Below are 20,265 nucleotides of genomic sequence, written 5' to 3'. Positions count from 1 at the left end.
CTCCCAGCCTCGTCGCTCTCCCCAGCATCTCAGCTCACGAACCTTAGCAATCACCCGAAGGCGTCTCAGCGATACGACCACTGCATTGCATACTGCATAAGTCATCCGTTGAACGCCACCTTCGCCCTGATTCTACGATCCTCATGTCGCGAGTTCCTTTTCTAGCAGCACGCGCGGAGGCCCCAGCACCTGGCCCTGGTCTCCAATCGTTTGTACAAGGCCCGGAAATACCACCAGACCTCCATGTTCGCTCGAGAACTCAAACTTGAATGATCCCGGCTGTGAAAAGAGTAGGAACGCAAAGTTCGCAGATCGCGTCAGAATCATGTCCAGATTCTTGCTCCGCTGAGCTTCCAAGCCACTCTGCACAAAGGGCGCCACAATAGAGTCCAGATCTGCGACCGCGATGGCGAATTTTTGCTTACGATCTGGGTCTTGTTTATTCTGGCTAATTCGCTCATGCAGCAGAGTTCCAGTCACGGTTTTCCATTTGCTGTACATGGCTGATTGGGCTGATTCGTGGCGTCAGCTTCCCTTGCCGAGTTGGTAAGGCTGAGATTGAACTTACCGGCATTATTGCCATCCCTTCCTGGTATGGCCATGTCAATTGTCGCCAGTTCTCCGGGCAGCAAGCTCTCATTACGTTCTCCCGTACATCTCGATAGCACAATCCAGGCCAGGATGAGTCGAAGCGTTTCGGCTCGCGTTGAGGTGTTTGAAAGCATGCTCGCAAGCATGGCGGAGCTTGTGCCCGTTGCGGTTGCCAGCTGGCCCATATCCGCCTGACTAACACTGGCTACCGGAACGGGAGAAATATGATAGTAGGTGCGAACGTGGTTCTTGATATTGTCCCGGATCTTCAAAACTGTGTCTGTGATAGCGTCGTCTGCCACGGGCTGGGGTAGCATGTCGTCGATGGTTGTTGCATAGGCGCCAGTGACGGCTGTTGGACCCTTCTCCAAGGTTCTAGCAGTATCATCGACAAGTGCATGAGGCGGTGGATGAGTCTGTACTAAGTTGTATCGCTTCTTCTTTTGGCGGCGTAGTAAGAAGAAGAACACAGCTCCAGCGATGAGCATTCCGACGAGCAACATCGCGATAGCAACCCCGGCAGCCGCGCCTCCAGACAATCCGTTGCGAGAACCGAGTGCATCAGAGGCCTTGCCATCTGGAACCGTAGTATTGCTGCTCGAAGATGACTGGGTAATTATGGATGAAGGTGTGGATGTGGAATCGACGGTTGTTGTTATGAGCGCAGTATTCGCCGGCGGCACAGACGAGAAAGTCGTGGTAGCTACTGAACTCATAGGGGAACATGCCGCAGAACAGCTGGGTGCACCGCCTGGAATGGCATCTGGAAGTCCAGACTGTGTTGTATTCATTCCGTTTTGCCTTCGCACAAACTCCATTTCGAAGCTAAGATGCACGAAGGTGCGAAGAAAGGTAGAGGAACAAAGGTCTCCAGACAAATTGCGACCAGGCTTTTGTGGCTGTACTACAGGTCCTCCGCACTGCTGCTCACTGGCACGGCATGGCCAAAGATGTGCACGCCTTAGCTGTACTACAGCACGGCAGACCACAGGATCCGATGATATTGGTTTTCGCCGGAATTGGTAAATGTTGACGAGGCAGACACCGGCAACCTAGCATCGAGCTGCATAATGTGGGGTCCAAATGTAGGCTTATCGAGCGGTCATGGGTACAAGGTAAAGTGGCGTACTCTAGCATCTAATTCTGGCACATCAAACAAAACTGTGCGCCACCACCACCTACTACACGGTACCAAAGCGGGCCTCATGCAGTAATCTTCTAGATCGGTCTCGAATTTTTGGCCGAGTTGAAGCGCGAGGCTGAGCCGAAAATATGTTGTCTACATTCAGAAACACAGATTCATCATGTCTCGGCCTCGCTAGTCTTCGAAGTTCAGACATGGTATACTCGGAATGACCACTGTTAGATTCAGAAGGTTCGCAAATTCCAACTGCATGGTGTACAGTAACAGTCCGTTCATCAATCATTCCTACGCAGCATACATTCACCATGGAACAATTTCGGCCCCGGCCAGATCTGGTCATTTCCATTGATTTTGGGATGACATGTGAGTATGGACTTGTGGCTCGCTGATATCGCAATGCTCATATAACTATCAGGCACTGGTGTCGCGTACTGCAACGTAGCCACCGGATCCGATAATGTCCGACACATTCAACGCTGGCCGGGGAGGACGCAAGCAAATGAAAATAAAGTGAGGAAGCTGATTGCGCACACGAGACCTCAACTGAACCATTACAGGTACCGACACTGCTCGTATACCCTCAAGACTCAGCAACACCTTCATCATGGGGCTTTCTGGCCGAAACTGCACAGGAGAGTAGTGGTGCAGGGTACGAAAGTCGGGAGTGGTTCAAGATTATGCTGGACGAGGACCTGTTAGAACAGATGCGGAGAAAGTCGGGTGAGCCCTCCAAGGTACCACACATACACGAAGTGGAGAAATGGTAAAATACTCGCTCAAGATCGGTTGCGTGGTCGATTGATCAATATTACAGGTACACCGATTATTTCCGATACCTATACCGTACCGTTGAAGCCCGGCTGAGAGGGGAGCTCGCGAGCCGATGGGAAGACGCAAACATCGAGTTCATCTTTTCGGTACCCACGACCTGGAAGCCAATACCAACCGTAGAACGATTCCGGAAGACGATCTCAGCGGCTGGATTCGGTTCTTGTATTAACCACAGGGCATCAATTGGTTTGACAGAAGCAGAGGCGGCTGCAGTACACACAGCGCGCAGCATGCCGGGTATCTTCAAGGAGAACGAGATACTCTTCGTGTGCGACGTAGGCGGGGGTACAACAGATCTCTCGGTGTTTCGCGTGAAGAATGTACACGGTAGCTCTATCAGTCTTGAGCAGATCGACGTAGTCTTTGGCGCCACTATCGGAGCCGCGCAACTTGACAGCCTCTTCGAGAAAGAGGTGCTGCAGCGACTACAGCGTGCTGACCAACTGCAACCAATGGGACTAATCGATATTCATCAAGCTGCATGGGAGATGCGAATCTCGAAGGAATATCAGAACGCAAAGTGCGACTATGGCTCGGAGGAGTCTCTGATGGACACTGAGTCTTTCGCAGTACGGGTACCCAAGCTCGATAGAGCGTACACGAACCAGGATTACGCTATCAGCGACGGAGACATGCATCTTCAGAGAGACGATTTGAAGGGCTTCTTCGATACCCAGGTGTCGAAACTCTTTGACTTGATGGACAAGCAGCTCTCCCGAGTCCGACAGAAATATCCAACCGAACAAGTGTCTCATCTCGTCCTCAGTGGTGGTCTCGGTAACTCTGCCTACGTCCAACATTGTTTACGGAACCGATACGCATGCGGCTACACATTACAATCCAATGCAAACAACATGCAGATCCGCATTGCTCCCGATCCCCAACTCGTCGTGTGCAAGGGCAACGTGGCCGATCGTGTCCAGAAACTCAAGACTGGACAATCGGTTCTTGGATGGCGATGCAGTCGCGCATCTTACGGCACGATGTGCAAGATTTTGTACGATCCTTACGACCCCGCGCACGACGGGATGAAGACCGAAGTGGACCCTTTGGACAAGAAGACGTACATCATGAACTGTATCGACTGGTTCATCAAGCAGGTAAAGCACCCAGACAGTCTGAGATGACGGTAGAAAGCTGATCAGCGCAGGGCGAACCTGTGTCAAGTGATCATCCGATAGTCAAGAGTTTCCAGCGAAAATGCCCGCCAGCGACGTCCAAGAATCCTAATCCTCCCAGGATCTACCCTACGGAGGTGATCTGTACGGAAGTCGACAGATCTAAGCTTCCGATAGTGATGAACAACGGTATGCATTCTTGCCGCAATACGAATAGTTGTACTAACGACCTCAGCGTGTCGTTCAATTTGCAACATCGAGTCAGACTTCTCATCCCTCCCACTTTCCCTATTCAAACTGAAGAACCGGCACTGGTGGAACTCCGGTCCAAAGTACCACCGCATTAATTACGTTGTCAAAGTAAACCTCGGTGCTGCCGATTTATCCTTCGAACTATGGCACAACGGCACCAAGCTGTCGAAAGACAACTCTATCAAGGTTGAATGGCAAGCGAGTGGGCCGCCCGATCCGAACACGATGGCTGTTGCCCCCGACTTCCCGATGAACAGCTTGCCGGCAGTATCAAGTTATGGTATGGCTCATGACCGTGCGAGAGGAATAAACAGCCAAAGTAATGGTAGAATGGGGATGAACTGGGCAAGATGGGACAACAAGAACGCTGTCCGAGCTCAGGTGATACCCGCGCGGCAGAACCGATCAAGTGTGTGGTAGAGTAAGACTGTATTGCCATCTATATCAGTGTCCGGTGAACATGCAGATACGCGTCCTCGCATTTCTCAAGGTACCGTACGTTCATTTGAGGAGATATGTCTGCACGGGACTAGGACGAGCCTACGGAAAGTGTATTGTGTGTATGCTGGGATGGACGCAATACGCCACAAACCAGCGCTTTAGAATCATTGTAGTTGTCGCCGTTGCGGGAAGGGCGAGAGTGGAATGAAGGGACGGAGATCGAGATCGGCTTTGCCTGCGCTTGGTGTGCGTCTATACTCGCCTAAATTTAGGTGTGGCAGAAATCCGCTCCGAGGCGCGTCCTGAGACGGTAGGAGGATAACCATGTATCCAGCCCACATTGTATACCACCATGGGGTCTTACGCATTTAGCTAGCCTTTCCCGACGTCAACTTATTCCGTGAAGTCTCTTCCAATCTGTAGACCTTCCCAGACCAATGCTCCGAAAGTAAACAAACATCCTGAAATGATAAAGGATAAGAGAAACAAGTTCTTGAAGTCTATCTGAACTTCACCGTCGAGAGCGGTTGGTCGTGGCTAGAACAAACGGGTCCGACAGATATGGCAGACATGACCACCATGCGAGTTGATGATTGTGTAAAGGCATGGACGCCCTATAACATGATCACAAGGTCGAAAGCGTATGCCAGGGTGGCCGGAATCGTTGTAAGGTCCCCAGCAGTAGCTACATTTGTTATCGTTGAACTTGTCGGTGGGTTTTGCTAGAAAGACGCGTGTTGCCAGAAATTCTTCTTTCGTGATGCCGCGACGATCGAGGATAGTTTCGAACATGATGCTGGTTGGATGAAAGTTGGTAGGTTCAGTTCGTTTGAGAGAGTGAGGAATGTAAGTTGTGCGGCGAGATTGAGTAGATGGGAGATAACCGAGAGCGAGGTATGGTGTTTGAGTGGTTCGCTACCGCGCAACCAGTCTTTCGAGTTGAACAAATGAAAGTTGCACTACATGTGGAATTTGGTTGACAAGAAAATGGATCCGTGGGACGTGATTGGAAACACAGCCAAGGAGGGGCTTTACCCAGGTACTGTCGTGATAAACACAACGAATTCACTTCCTTAATATTCATCAAAGCATATTCAAGTGACAGTCGATATACCTTGCGAAAGTGGTTTGAGATAAAATACAGAGAAATCTATGTAGCAGGCTTTGGGATGCAACCAAAGAGCTCAATGGATGATGAACTGCTTCGTGAAGTTGCACATCTGGGAGACCGATGCTGGAAAACACTCCAAAAAGACGCCTCTTCAGCATCATGTAGTGCCGTCTCACTATTCAGCAGCTCTCCATCAGCTTCCATCAACGTCATCTTTAGGTCTAGAGACTTCATAGTCTATAATCGCGGCCGACTCGAGGGTGTCCACCTACACCAAAGTCTTTACCGATCAGTTTCTAACCTGTTGGAATGTCTCGGCAGCGGTCTCGAATACCACGATAACTGCCCAAGAATGAAGCGTCAAAACCAGACCTGTGATGAATACGAAAATAGCACGATCCCGCCGACTCCTGAGTCGAGAGCGTACGCCGTACATCAACAGAGTGTTGACTCTGACTACGTTCAACGCTAGTACATATGCCGGAAATTGCGCACATGAGCTTGATGGCGCCATACCTATGCTCGTCAGGGCTGAGTTTGCCATTTGAACAGCTAAGGGGAAGCAGCGATTAATGAAGAACAGGTCCCATTTGTTATGTCTTATCGCCCGTGACATGATCCAGTATCTCAAACCTGGGTTCCTCGCATACAGGTTGGTGAAATGTTTGATCATGGAGTCGATTTGGCGATACACGTTGCACGCGTATAACAAGTTGTGACCTACGGACTGCATCCAGGCCGGAAGTGTATGGCTCATGGCTTCGATCTTGGCTTCGATCTTGTATACTGCGAGATGGATCAAAGTTACCAAATATAGCCTGGGGCCTACAAAGAGGCATTTGTAGAGTCGTGATATGAGAGTCGGGCCAGGGGGCTGAAACCATTGAGATCGACAGATAGGACAAAGATCCCCGTTCGGGCCCTTGGTCATTTCTTCAAGACAATCGTGTCCGAATACGTGGTCGCAAGACGAGACGCGGGCAGCACGATGGTCTTCGTGGTATGAATCCCGACCTAGGCGTATTAGCTTGTGTATTGCATTAGAATGGCCAATAGTACGTACAGAAAGAGCACATGTTATCGTTGAACCTATCATGGTCGCTAGCGCGGACGACGCCATATTTGAGGAAAGTCGTTCTCGAGTAACCGATGATCTTGTTGAACATGATTGCTTAGATCCGAGTGACTGGTCGAAATTTCCCTAAAGGCGCTAGGTAGACGAGAGTAGTGATGCAGTTGCGTAACGGCAGCGTGTAGAAGAGTATGAAAGCTCGGAAGGGAGAATGCAAGGAGGGGATAAATATTGGATAGTGAGTTGGAAATTGTGTAAAATGCATATTGATACCACTTATAGTATGTATATACAATGAATGAAGTGGAACCTGGCCATGTGTGATGGATCTAGTCGACGGGGGCGCCATATCCACTTGCATGCGTCCAAGCACATAGTACTATTGGCAGCTTGGAACAGCAGCTGAGATCAGGACAGGCAATGCAAAGGACGAGATGACGAGTACGGCAAGCTTTCAAGGAGACAGACGGGTTCCACGTGGATTGGCGTCACGGGCGCAGTTTTAGCCGACGCTAGCGCGGCAGCGCGCGAGCTACAAAACCCCGCCAAAAATGTTTCTTGCTTCTGCAACGGCCTGCCTTGCCAACGCTGCGTTTCTTTGCACACATACAGACGCTCTTTACGGAGCTCGTCGCACCCTGCAAATGAGAAATTCGGAGTAATCTTCACCATCATCAAGCCCTCTTGTGGCTGTACTGCTCGTAAGAGCCTGGCGTGACTCACGTCTGCATCCGGCATCAGAAAACTCAGGGCCCAGAAAGCGCGCTCCTGCCTGGGTGGGAGCGTTGTGGAACTGGTGTCCCTATGGGAGTCGGTGCGAAGATTGTGTGCTTTGATCCTTCGGGAGCAAGGTGACACTGTAGTACAATACGCGGCGTACTTGACTTTGAGTAGCCTTTTGGCGAAAGAGGGCATGGTATCATTCGATTCTGATTACTCTGGCGAGGCAGGCCGTTCACTACTTTTTTTACTATGTAAGTGCGCAATTCGCGCGATCAACTCTAGTTCAAGGATACTGCTAACAAAGAACCACGCGAACCCACCAAACCCGAGCGACCACGCGTTGCGCAACTTTTCATGCATCCTCTGCTAGAGCCGTCTACTCCCCCGGCTCTGATGCTGCGTTCTTCTCCATCGCGTACATGATGTCCGTCCGTAACGTATACTTGATGCCTTTCACGACGTCGTCGCCAGAATGTATGAGGAAGCGATGCTGGAAGAGCAGGACACGTCCAGCCTTTGGCTCAACATCGATACGGCGGTCCATGCGGCCGTTGAAAAATGTAGTGGCGCCGCCTTGGAGCTGCCTCTCACCATTTTTCAGTACTGCATCGTTGAGATATAGGTGCAGGGTGAAATACGAGCGTTCTGTGCGGTCTGGCGTCTCATATGTGCCATCACAATGCGCTGACTCCGTCAGTAGCTGCGACCTTAGAATGCAGTGCCAAACATACGTTTGAAATACTCTCCACCGGTGTACTTGAGATAGCGTCCACGTTCATTCAGTCTTGTTAGTTTCCAAGTCTCTCCCCGCCTGGCTGGACCGTTGCCTGTGACGAGCGCCCAATTCTGCAAGCGATGAATCTCAGGCACCGACGCCTCTATCCGCGCCCATAACTTGGCCATGATGTCTTTGTTGTCCCAGATGATGCGACCACACTTTCTCGTGTCTTCGTACATGGCTTGCATGCCGCCGCCGATGTTCACCATAGCTCTCTCCCACGTGCCGTTTGTAGTCGCTTCAGCTGCTTGTAGCAAGGTGCTGCACTCGTCCTCTGACAGAACACCGTCGAGTATGACAGCCCATGCATCCTCATTCTCCAGTATTCCAGCCTTTTTGAAATCAACTTTAGACTTTATTAGATTGGGCGCTGGACCCTCGAGGAATCCATCGGGGAGCGTGAATGTGGATGGGGGAGGAGGTTCTCGACGTTCCTGGGTGCGAAGCAGATCCTCTTTGAAGCCTGCAGGCAATACTTTGTTAGCCGCCATTGCTGATGTATGTTGTAATGAAACTCTGGTTGCGCGCAAAGGAAATATGTATCAAAACCAAGTGCGAGGGGCTATGTAGAGACTGCGCCGAGCTGTGAAGCCAGCCACAGCCTCATGCCTAGGGCTGCTGCCTTGGGGCAACTTGGCCCTATGTGGCCATCAAGTTGCTAATGTGCTGTCTGTGAGTATCATTGGAGATTTCCAGCAAGCACGTGTGGGATTTCCAGCACAGATTGCTCGTCTTATACACTGCTCGCACTCGCAGAAGCAAGCGGTAGCTTCAAACGTCGACAGGTCCCCGTACTGCGTCTAAAGGACGATGATCGCCAGAAGAAGTCCATGGCTTGTACAGGCGCACTGAATCACGATGACAAACGCGACTATTTGTTTCCTGGATGCGCTCTCCGGGTTTCGTTCATGACCTCGAGTATCGTTATCAACGGTTGCTGCCGGTTGAGCTTGTGGGTGAGTGCCTGGAGCGGCAGGGATCATCACGTGAAATTGTGCAGTCGCGGCCCTTCTGGACCTGCCTCGCGTTTCAGGTACACGGACGGCATCATTCATGCACCATCCTCATCAACTCGCACAACTTGATCCGCGGGCTCATCTGAACGACTCGGGCGCGCATAGATAGCTGACGGCAGTTTCATGTGACGTGTTGCTCCTTATCGTAATCCCCCCCGTTGTGCAGTGCGCGCCTCAACTCCATCGCAAGCCACGGCCGCTCGCTCCACCAACCGTCGCGCCAAGCTAGAGGTGCCGACCTCACTCCTAATTTCCCGCCTTCACGTCAGCTTGGACAACACGTCGAGGCGCACGCGACGCCCAAGAGACACCGCTACCCCACGGCCACAGTCGTCGTCGCCTGCTTCTCTCCAACAGCATCCACCACCACCACGTCGTCACTGAAGCTCCGACCCGCCCGGCCATCAAGCTCCCCTTCGTTCGCCCAGCAACCGCAACACTAGTCAGGCAAACAATCGCCGGCACGCTGGGCGCCAGCCCTACGCCAGACCCTGCATCTATCGATAACTGCCGTTCTTCACGTCACAGCGACCATTGTCGCGCGCCTCTTGTTAGCATAGCATCCCCGGGCCGACAGCAATCATGTCTTACGAGGACCCCCAAGATGCCCAGCACCAGCCCGGCCAAACGCGCAACCGCTTCCCGACGCTCTTTGAAGTGCTCAGTCGTAAGACGACTGCGCCGCTAGACCTCTTTTCCTTCTACATCTACATGCGAGACCAACAACGGTCTGTTGACTACCTAGACTTCTGGTAAGCCACTCGGCGTCCGGGTCTGCGGATGAGGCTAACCGCCGCCAGGCTCGATGTATCGCAACACCTGCAGCTGTGTCGGCTCTATGTGCGACGACTGCACAGGAGCATGATTGAGGAGACACCAGATCTCGAGCGGAATTCCAAGCGTTCGTCCTACGCACTGGACAACGCCGGAGAAGGCCCTTCGAACGAAAAGGCAGACAACATGTCTGACCAGCGCTTGTCTGCCTTTCTCCGTTCTGACCACCCAAGCCGTAACCACTCGCCCCAGAACAGCCAGGGTAGCAATCAGAGCCGCGAGTTCCCGCGTCCAAGCCTGAACGTACTAGATACCCCGGGCGATTCGAGCTCGCCCGGCCAGAACTCGTCCATTGACAACTCACAGCCACGGAGAGAGGATTTGCGGGCATCGGCCGAGAAGATTCTGTACACGTACTTGCTTCCTGGGTCGGAGAGAGAAATCATCATCCCCCAGAGTATACTCGCCGAGGTGCAAGAAGCCATTGAGGGACAGGAGCAGCGCGCCGATCCTGAGCTGTTTGACAATGCCAAAGACTACGTGTTCCAAGCCATGGAGCGCGACGCATATCCAGGATTCCTACAGAACAAGGGCCTTGGCAACCTCGTCCCGCAGAGTATGATGCTGCGTCTCATCCTGGGGCTGATCAGCTTCTTCGCCGCTGTGTGGACGTCGTTCATTCTCATCTTCCTGGACAAGTCAAGAGGAACACGCTGCTGGGTATGCCATGGCCCGCTCCCTTTTTGAGAATGTCGACTAACGCTATAGGCAGATCATACTTCCTTTTACGATTGCCATCTACCTCATCTTCACACACCAGTACATGCTCGACCCCATCATCGCCATTGCCGGGTACAGCGAGTACACCTTCTTCGACTTCAACAAGATCAGGGAGCCGTTTGTCAAGAAGACGCTGAACCGACGCTCGCTCACCGTCCTCGTCATGTTCTTGGCCGTGACGGTAGCTATTTGCTGCCTCTTCATCTTCGTTCCCGGTAAGCGTCTGTGATTCAAGGCGCTTACACGGTCTGTTTTCTGTTATGGGATGTAATGTTTGTTTATTCTTTTGGCGTTTTAAGCTGCACAACATGGGATCAGTCCCGGAGGCAGCAGAAGGAGAAGCGCGGAGGTGATGCACGGACCAGCGGGGACATGGAGAAGATACCCCCTCGCTTCGTCGCCACACGACCTACAGCAGGCATTTCATTTGTTTTGTTGGGGCACAGGTTGGATTGGGCATGTTCTGGTTATGGACGGCTGTTCTCGGTTTGGAGCATGGTGTCGAGGCGTTTATCATGAGCCATCGATCCAACCGCGGGTGTCAAGCGAGATATAACATGCAATATATGATAGTATTCGTCAGTAGTGGCCAGATGACATGTGAAGGCAGTCGAGCGCAGCATGTCTTGGAGTATGTATGCACCCCTGATTGACGTTTGGCGAACCGTTAGCATGTGGAGCGCAGCTGTCAAGGCTGCATGCACGCCAAGGCGCAATGACGTGAAGCGCGGCCCGGGATTGAGCAGCGCAGATTGTACCTCTACGACCATCATCGGCAAAAAGGACGCGCCGCAACAAGTGCAGTGTAGCATCTCTACCAAAGCATCTTGCCAGACATCGACGACTCGGATTCGCTCGCTTCTCCATCGCGCGTGGGTGTGACGATTGCGGTGCCCGACGTGTCGTTCAACTACGGCGACTAGGCGAGTGGACTGCAGCCAGCAGCAAAATGAGCGGACCAACAGCTAAGAGCAAGAGAGGGCCGACGGTGCTCATGACGGATGCGCGCGACACGGCCCCTCGCGCACCCCAACGACCAGGCGCGGGACAGCGACAGGCGACGGGCGCGCGACTGATTTCCGTCGACAACATCCTGCAGTACGCCTCGGACATTCCCTCGCAACAACAACGACGCGGCCCGCCTGGCAGCCGGCCCATGGTGCACACGCGCACCCCCAGCGGACGGCATCCGCTCGACCCCAGGCTCTCCGGCCGCCTGATCCCCCAGCACATGCCCACGCGCTCCAGCAAGCTCAGCGAAAAACTCGTCCTCCTGCCCGAGACGGCCGGCCAGGACGACGGCGACGAAAAGGGCGAGTTCGACCAGGACGAGTACGAAGGCCCGCCCACCGACGACGACCTCGCGCGGCGGACGCCCCAGGGCGGCCCCAACGACAAGAGCTATGCAGAGCGGCTGCCCAAGGCCAAGCGCACCGACAAGCTCTCGCGCGTCACGGCCTACTGCACCGCCCAGGCCTACAAGATGAAGAGCACTGCCCAGTTTGTCAAGGACACGCACCATGCGCGCACCAAGCTGTACGACGACTGTCTCTACACCGTCTACCACCTGCCGCTGCTGCCCGGCAGCGACGGCTACCGCGTGCGCAGCAGCCCTGCGCTCAAGAGCCCCGGCGGCAAGACGGTCCTCGACGAGGAAATCGAGCGCAACGAGCAGCGCGACCACCACGAAGGCTACTTTGGCGACGACGAGACCTACTACGTTCGCGACGACCACGAGCTCGACCAGCCCTGGGACGGCATCCACCATCGCCGAGACTCGTCGGAACCCTCGCGAATTGCGCCAAACGCCCTGAGCTTCGGCGAGATGTTCGTCTTCTCGTACGGCGTCGTCGTCTTTTGGAACTTTACAGAGAAGCAGGAAAAGGACATTTTGGCCGATCTCACTTTTTCCGCCACCGCTACCGGCATCTCCATCGCAACACGACCCTTGACCGAGTCCGACTTTGAGACGGAAGAGTTCCACTTTGAATACAACCCCGAAATCCAACGCCCGCGCGTGTACAACGACATGATTACGCTCAAGAGCGGGGACCATATGATCAAGCTAGCCATGAGCCACGCCATTGCGCAGAGCACCAAGCTAAGTCTCTTTGAAGAGGGCATGAGCCGGACCATGCTGGCGGCGCAATACGTACCCAAACGCTTGGCATTGACGGGCAAATTGGGCATGGGGAGGACAGATGTGGTCAAGATGATTGGACAGCTCTTCACCAGCCGTGTAGAAGTAAACCTATGTACGTAGCCAGGCCACTCTCTCAAGCCCCGCCCATTACTAACAAAACCGCCTTCTAGCATCCAATATGCTCGACACCCCAAGCTTCTTCTGGGACTCGGAGCCCACCCTGCATCCGCTATATACCGCCGTGCGCGAATACCTCGAGATCAAACCCCGTATCCAGGTGCTCAACGAGCGCTGCCAAGTCTTCCTTGATCTGGGTGAGATACTATCTGATTCCATCAGCGATAAGAAGATGACCAAGATTACGTGGATCGTCATTGCACTCATTGTGCTAAGTATCTGCATCACGTGTCTGGAAGTGCTCCTCCGATTCGCCATCTTACAAAAGGGTAGGACTAATGTCCCTGTTGAGAGCGACTTGGGTATTAGAGGGGTAGGTGGACTCAGGGGCATCGGTCCGCCTGCCTACGCTGGACCTGGCTTGCTCGCGGCGAGAAGTTTGGTTTGGGTCGGAAGTGGAGTCAAGCATCTGTTGATGGGCTGAGCATAAGACACAGTTGCACGGTGTACGAGCTGGTTAGCTGATTGGAGCTACGGGGCCAGTATCGTAGACATCATTCTAGCATTGTGATGCTGTTGGATTGCTTCATTATCATCTTCTTATGCATTAGCGACGGGCGTTCTCTAACTGGCGCAAAAGGTATTACGGGGTCCTACTGACCCTTGAACTAGTTTAAACCCTTTTGATTTCTGAGATTCCGATCAGCTATATAAACGCGCTTGTCGTCCTTCTTCTGCTTCTCTACACTCCTTCTGTGTCCCATCATCCCTATTCACTCTTACCTTGTCACCATCAACAATGAGGTTGCAAACCTTGTTCCAGGTCCGCCACCTGGCACTTGCAGGCTGCCTTCTCGCCGGCGTAGCCGCCCACAAAGACAACAAAGAAGAAGACCTGCAGCAGAACTTCGTACCTCATACATTTAAACAACAGGTTGTAAACCGCATGGTATGTTGCGCTCATGGGCACATTACATATCAAGCATGGACTGATTTCGTACTTGCAGGTCTTCAACTATCGCCTCGAGGACTTCATGACCATGTGGAACAACCGTGTGGGGGATCAGGGAGTCACCGATCTGGTCTGGTGGAGTGACGGATGCACTCATGCTGATGATGATCCGCTTGGCTGGGACTGTAAGCCGTGCCTCTGATGAACATGTACGGGATGAAGATGGAGTCACTAACACAGCCAACTCTAGTCAAACCAGCTTGCATTCGCCACGACTTCGCCTATTGGAATTTCCACACTCAGGGGAGGCTCAGTCACGTAGGCTTTACCCATCTTCTTATGCCTGCTTTCAGTGCTTCGAGTCCTCGGACATACAACTAACTTTGCCATTAGGCATCCCGCAAGAAGATCGATGTCCGCTTCAAGGAAGATCTTTACCATCTCTGTGAGGGATATGACCACACCAAAGCCTGCCGCATAACGGCAAAAGCCTACTACCTAGGAGCCAGGGTATCGGGATTTCACGAACGGGATCGGTACCTCGTCATGAACGCCATTCTTGGCCCCATGATAGCTGACGACACTACCCCCGAGATTGCTACTGCGACATCTGCGAACGCTACTACTGTCAGCACTACTACCACTGCTACCGCTACTGCCTCTGCCCATTGGAAGCTCGCACACGTTGGTCCCGACGAAAAGGCTGCGTACCTGGAATGGGTCGGTCGAATGATCAAGCAGCTAGTGAAGAAACTCAGATCGCCAGGGAAGGACTTGACATCTCTAAGCCAGGATCTCGATGCCTGGATACTGCTGTTGGAGAGCGAGTGAGACCAACAGAAGGCTGTGCAATCGCAGGACGCGTACCAACTTCTCAGTCCGTGATTCATCTATGATGTTCTACTGTATGTAGTAGAGTAGCCTCGAAGAAATTCCATTCCACATTACTCCTTATCCACGGCAAAAGCCTTCAAATCATCCATACTGACCCCCTTCAACGCCTTCTCATTCGTCGCTTTCAAGACAACCTTGGGCACTTTCTTATCATCCATGCCTGTCCTGGCATCAAACGCTTCCTTCCACCTACTTACACAGAGACACCACTTGCAGCCATCGCTAAGTCCCACTTGACGCAGGTCATTGCCACGTGCGGCAGAAAAGTCGAGAAATTCTTTGGACACGATACCTGCTATGGCGTGATTACCAGCATCTGAGGCGGGCACTTCACAGTAGCCTGAGCGGGTGAATCCCGTCAAAGGTTGTGTGGAGTGGAGTGCGAGTGGCTGCTTGAAAACTAGTGTCAAGGGTTAGTGAATAAGTTTCGTTGTAGAAATCGCAAACAGCTCCTAGCTTCTCCCGTTGCAGTGCAGAAACGGTGCGACGTTGGAGATGCTGAAACGCTGTGCCTGGAGATCTTTCTAGTAGAACGATAAAACTGTTTCATGCGAATGAATGTGGGATGCAGGCATCGCGTAACCGTTTGGACCCTAAACACCCGGAATGCCCAATGCGTAGTGCTGATACACGGTTCCCCTTCCCCAGCACTCGACCCCAAAATGTACATACCGTTCAATGACATATTGCCAGCTTCTTGTTGTTGTTGTTGCTTCTTCCCGTTCTGTACTGGTGCTCTTTCCCACTTGATCTGCACGTCGTGGACGTGAGCAAAGTCGCGTTTTGGAGCGTTACGTGTGAGATTGGTAATTAGATTGCGTAGGAGGCGCATTGGGGAGAAGGAGAAGCAAATGCGGACTATATGGTTTATGGTTCGTGGAATGTGGTGCTCAAGATGGCGTCAAGAAAGTGCTAAAGCGGAGATTTAGCGCGCATAGGGCTGGATGGATGACGTTTGCCAGGGGGTAAGCTGCCGCAGATCCCCAGCCATGGGATTGCCCGATCGGCTGTTACACCATCGTAGCCGCCGCACAGGTTTGCCGGGTTGCGGGTCTGGGAGGGGCGCGATCGGCGACGCGCTGATCTCCAGACTTTGTGATGCGACTGCGAGGATCGGTGGGAGTGGCGGATCCATTGCAGTGATTATTCCTTCACGTCTGAAGGTGTTGGGAGACATTTCCATGCAGGTTGCGGCCCTTTGACCGAATACGAAGCATATGACGCTAGTCAGGATTCGTCAGCACTTATTGGCGCAAGTGGGTCATGGTGGCAGTGTCCATTTGTGAGCTCACACAAAGTTGGAACAAAGTCAGTGGATTGTGTAAAGACAGCATCAATTCGTAAATATTCGAGATCTAAGATGCTATACTGATGCGGAGGCTGTAAACAATTTTTTTACGTGACCAACGGCATTAAAACTCATCGCGGTCGTGGATATAGCAAGCGAACGTAGACGACCCACACGTTTTGGTAGACGTAGAAAGAGAAATAACTATGCAAGACACCGTATCTCCAATGCATCCCTCACAAGTCTTGCCGTACAAACGCCGCTGATAGAAAAGATCCAAAACGCCTTTTGGGGTATGCAAATCGCCGCCATTCTCATGGGACTGGGTAGGCCGTGGGTATATATGCAAGCTGTACTGTGGTAAATCATGCGCGCACGAGGCGCAGTGTCATGGACGACAGGGTGGCGTGAGTCTTCATCGGTGCACGCCGGCACCGGCCTTGATTTCTTTCTTCATCTCTTCGAGCTTCTTGTGCATCTTCAGAAGGTCGTTCCTCTGTGCTTCGGTCGGCGGCTTTTCCGCTTCGGTCAGCTTCCAGTACAGCTCTTCGTATCTCTTGTAGTACTTCTGGAACTTCTGCGAAAGCTCGACTGTTTGTCGGAAACTCAAGCTGGGCATTGAGGGTGAGGTAGTCGAGGTTGATGAAGCGCCTGGAGATGCGCGAGGGTTGTTGTGATGATAGCGCGAAGCAAGGCCGGTGTCGATGTTGGCAACCTTGCGGGCCTTGGGCGCAGTAGTGGGGGTGTTGGACGAGGATGAGTCGTCCGACTTGCGCTTCATGGAGCTGGTACTGGACGGCGTAGAGCCAATGGCTTTGCTGTTGGCGTGCAAGGGTGTGTGGGTTGCGGCCGGACGGTCGACGTGCTGCTTCTTTACGGCTAGATGATTGTGAATATCGCTGTCGATGTTGTTGGCCTTGCGCTTGAGCGAACTGTCCGAGTTGCCAGCAGCGGATTTGGCGGGCGATGGAGCGGCAGCAAGAGCTTTGTGGACTGGGTGCGAGTCTTCAAAGTCGCTGGCATTTACAGGCGGTGAGGCGGAAAGCGGCGAAGGATTTTTTGGTTTGGTGTTGATGGGCATGGTAGGCTTGAAGGGCCTGTTGGTAGGACGGTCCCTCTGTGCATCGCGACCAGACATTTTGGGCTTTGCACGTAGGTTGGAGGTGCTTTCGGGGACGGGTGCCTTCTTGGTGCGAATTTCTGAAGCGGCAGTAGCAGAGACGTTGGGTTTGGAAGGTGCGGCAGGGCGAGATGCTGAGGTGGTGGGGGCGGTAGCTGTGGGTGTCTCCTTCACCTCTTTCACTTTCACCGCTGTAATGTCTTTCACCTTCACTTTCTCCTTCTCCCGCTCCTTTTCCTTGTCCTTTTCCTTCTCACGAGCCAGGTACTTTTCCTTGATGGACGACTTGGGCTTGATCTCTGGCTCCTTTGCTACCTTTGGTTTCTTCTCAACAGCAGGCTTATCAGCAGCCTTCTTCGCAGCGGGCTTCTTCTTGGTGAGGTCAGAGATCTTGTGCATCGGAGTGCTCACTTTGGCCTTGGGCTTGGCTTCTGGGGCCTTGACCGTCGAGCGCGACAGGCATATGCCCTGGCCTCTCTGGTCACGGGGAAGCAGAATCTGCCAAAGTTTGTCGTCCTTGGCCAGGCGTTGGCGGTCAAACGATTTGATTGCGCCGTCAATGGCTTGTTGGCGGTCCTCGGCGGTCTGGTAGGGGAACTTGAAGGGGTTCAGCTCGCGGAACGACTTGTCCGTCAGCTGCCACTTGTCGGCATCGGCCGTGGAGCGTTTGGCTATCTTGGGCAAGACGTTGCGTATCATGGCCAGAGAGGCACGGCATGTGGCGGCGAGCGAGGCCTCTGTGGCGGGCGAGCGAGCCAGGAGGTGGATGACGGGAACGCGCAGGGCGGCGACAATCATGTCGTGGCTGTTGCTCGGCTGCGAAGTGGGAGGGCGCTTGTGCATGGGCGAGGAAGGCGCGCTGAGCAGGGGCGAGCCCATGATGGAAGGCGCGAGGTGTGCCTTGAAGCCCGTCGAAGGGAAGCGACGATGGGCTGGTGTGCGGCCGGGAGCAGCATCGCCCACGATAGTTCTGCAGCAGTCTCTGTCAGTCCTGGTTTATACACAACACTGCGTCGTCACGACATGCATGTGCGACAAGGGGGTGCTCGAGTCTTGCGACTAGCATGCCAAAGATCGCGGGCAGCCATGGGAATACCGGGGAGGCATACTTGTTGGCTTCCTTGAACTCTGATATCGCTGCCATGTTACTCCTGAGCTGCTCCAGCGCCGAGTCTACGCCTGCCGTCACATCTTCGGCCTTGTGTACCAAGAGGCTGTGGTGGATCAGACCAGCAAACTCGAGGCGGTCGTCGCTGCCAGTCCCGCTGGACTTGTACAGTTCGTATCGGTGGAGTTCGGTGCTGCTCTGCAGCATGTGCGTCTTGTCGCCGTACTTGAGTTGCTGTTGTTGTGGTTAGCCCAGCTCGCGTCGTTCCCGGACCACGCCCCAAAGTCGAAGCACGCGTGACGAGGAGCATAGCATCAACTGTGCACACATACAGGAGTCCGTCCAAAGATGATCTGCGGCGGTTTCCCGCTCCTGGCGCTCTCTAGGAGCTCGTCGACAATGTCTTGGGTAATGTCCACCTGCATGGCCTGCACAGGCGGTTGTTTGCCGTCCTTAAGTCCGGAGTCGCTATCCGGAGCCCCGACAAGGGCAATGCCGCCCGAGGCAAGCATCGACGTCGCCATGTTGGTATCGCTGGCCGTCGGTCTTGTGAGAAGAGGTGGAACAGGCGTGAAGCTCGCACCCGGATGTCGCTAGGAGAAGCAATGCATGGAGAGAGCACCCAGGCACTGAGCGGAGAGCAAGCAGTGCTGCCGGGTTCGAGGCAGAGGCCTGTCGCAGAGGGCTCTGATGTCTGAGTGAGGCGTTGGTAGATTCGAGGAGGACGAAGGAACGAACAAAGGGCGCTCTCGGAGGACCGTCAGACAGGTCAGACTGTCAATGTCATAGCGCGCCCGGAATCCAGCGAGCAAGCGTGCACGGATATCAAGGTACGGTGCTGAAACGATTGGTTGGCACGCACAAGAGGAACGGCTGGGTGAACCAGACAATACGATGGTAGCAACAATGTCGTGCACTCACACATAGACACACACACACACACACGAGTGAAGAGTGGTAGGCTCGACGGAAGCTGAGCGGGTGGTAGTGTTGGGCGAGCTCGCATTCCTCAGAAGGCGGTGGTGCCGACCAGGGCGGTCGAGGCATGGCACGATTACGCTTCAGGGTGCCAAATCCAGCGGCGGCCCGCTTGCAAGGTACCTCGTGCTACCTCAATCTGTGGCCGCTGCAAGGCATTGCCCTCCACGCCCACTGGTTCTGTTCCGTTTTATTAAAACAGCCATCCTCTTCACAAGACGCTTCACCTGTCGCTGCATGCAACACGAATTAAAAACAACATAGACGGCCAGTACTCGACTCGAGACTTTGCATCTCCAGCACGTACTGTGCCATATGCCAACACGCTGACCGACCAACGCTGCACGGTGTGCTGGGTCTGGCAAGCCTGGGCGGGCCCACCGTCACTCGTGGCAGAACTGCGGGCAGCAAATGGCTGTGCGTTTTAAAAACGACGGGCGCGGAATTTGGGAGCCGGGTGCTCCAGGCAGGGTAGGGCGTGTGCTGTACCTGTTTCGAATCCGACCTGGTCTGTCCGTGTTTGAGACGCGAGCATTGCCATGCCTCACGTTGGCCTGGAATTGCCTGCTTCCATCATGTCAGTGAGGCTTCCTCGTCCACCAAGGCGCATCGCCTGACCTGCAAGAAACCTCATGGGTTTCGGCGTTCGGTTGGGGGCATCGCGTCACCCGCGCTGTCATCCGGCATGGCGGATTCGGTGCTGCTTAGATCAGCTTCATCGGGAGGCGCCATAACAGGGTCATCCAAGCCTGACCTATTTTGGTGTCTGCGGAACCATCCACTGCGAGTGGGGAGCTTGCTTGCTCCAACGACTCACTTGTGAAAGCTGACATGGCATCATCGACACTGCAAACGCGAGCCACTACGCAAGCTTTCGTGAGCGTCTCAAAGTCGACTTGATCGCGGACTTTTCTGCCCGACAAGGTTCTGCACGAGTCGTGCCATGCTCTCTCAACACCCCACCTTTAGCAGTCAGCCACACTCTTGCGACTACGACGAACCACTCCAAGCAGTGTGCGCCAGCAGGCAGGCCC

The 20,265-nt window shown here is 53.7% G+C and overlaps 6 protein-coding genes across 6 annotated transcripts; 2 read left to right on the top strand and 4 right to left on the bottom strand.

Annotated features, from left to right (window-relative positions):
* Positions 1-141: 141 nt before the first annotated feature.
* On the bottom strand, positions 142-908 carry ACET3X_007084 (uncharacterized protein; the record flags this gene model as incomplete). Its single annotated transcript, XM_069453285.1, has 2 exons — positions 142-512; positions 569-908. 2 exons carry the CDS (start codon positions 906-908, stop codon positions 142-144), a joined length of 711 nt encoding a protein of 236 aa, XP_069305852.1.
* Positions 909-2,040: 1,132 nt separating this feature from the next.
* On the top strand, positions 2,041-4,356 carry ACET3X_007083 (uncharacterized protein; the record flags this gene model as incomplete). Its single annotated transcript, XM_069453284.1, has 6 exons — positions 2,041-2,098; positions 2,151-2,245; positions 2,293-2,498; positions 2,550-3,666; positions 3,717-3,873; positions 3,920-4,356. 6 exons carry the CDS (start codon positions 2,041-2,043, stop codon positions 4,354-4,356), a joined length of 2,070 nt encoding a protein of 689 aa, XP_069305851.1.
* A 2,195-nt stretch (positions 4,357-6,551) lies between these two features.
* On the bottom strand, positions 6,552-9,011 carry ACET3X_007082 (uncharacterized protein). Its single transcript, XM_069453283.1, has 2 exons — positions 8,015-9,011; positions 6,552-7,967 (listed from the first exon to the last, which is right to left on the bottom strand). The coding sequence occupies exons 1-2, from the start codon at positions 8,550-8,552 to the stop codon at positions 7,660-7,662; spliced, it is 846 nt and encodes a 281-aa protein (XP_069305850.1). The 5' UTR covers positions 8,553-9,011; the 3' UTR covers positions 6,552-7,659.
* A 648-nt stretch (positions 9,012-9,659) lies between these two features.
* ACET3X_007081 (uncharacterized protein) lies at positions 9,660-14,674 on the top strand (the record flags this gene model as incomplete). The annotated part of the gene is made up of 9 exons (XM_069453282.1): positions 9,660-9,829; positions 9,878-10,571; positions 10,624-10,846; positions 11,555-12,886; positions 12,945-13,264; positions 13,715-13,840; positions 13,899-14,028; positions 14,094-14,161; positions 14,237-14,674. 9 exons carry the CDS (start codon positions 9,660-9,662, stop codon positions 14,672-14,674), a joined length of 3,501 nt encoding a protein of 1,166 aa, XP_069305849.1.
* A 113-nt stretch (positions 14,675-14,787) lies between these two features.
* On the bottom strand, positions 14,788-15,569 carry ACET3X_007080 (uncharacterized protein; the record flags this gene model as incomplete). Its single annotated transcript, XM_069453281.1, has 2 exons — positions 14,788-15,137; positions 15,410-15,569. 2 exons carry the CDS (start codon positions 15,567-15,569, stop codon positions 14,788-14,790), a joined length of 510 nt encoding a protein of 169 aa, XP_069305848.1.
* Positions 15,570-16,440: 871 nt separating this feature from the next.
* On the bottom strand, positions 16,441-18,777 carry ACET3X_007079 (uncharacterized protein; the record flags this gene model as incomplete). Its single annotated transcript, XM_069453280.1, has 3 exons — positions 16,441-18,115; positions 18,255-18,487; positions 18,586-18,777. 3 exons carry the CDS (start codon positions 18,775-18,777, stop codon positions 16,441-16,443), a joined length of 2,100 nt encoding a protein of 699 aa, XP_069305847.1.
* Positions 18,778-20,265: the final 1,488 nt, after the last annotated feature.

Source organism: Alternaria dauci, chromosome 6 (genome assembly GCF_042100115.1).
Source record: "Alternaria dauci strain A2016 chromosome 6, whole genome shotgun sequence".
NCBI lineage: Eukaryota > Fungi > Ascomycota > Dothideomycetes > Pleosporales > Pleosporaceae > Alternaria > Alternaria dauci.
Note: the sequence above shows the minus strand (reverse complement) of the source record. Positions and strands in the feature narration are given on the sequence as shown.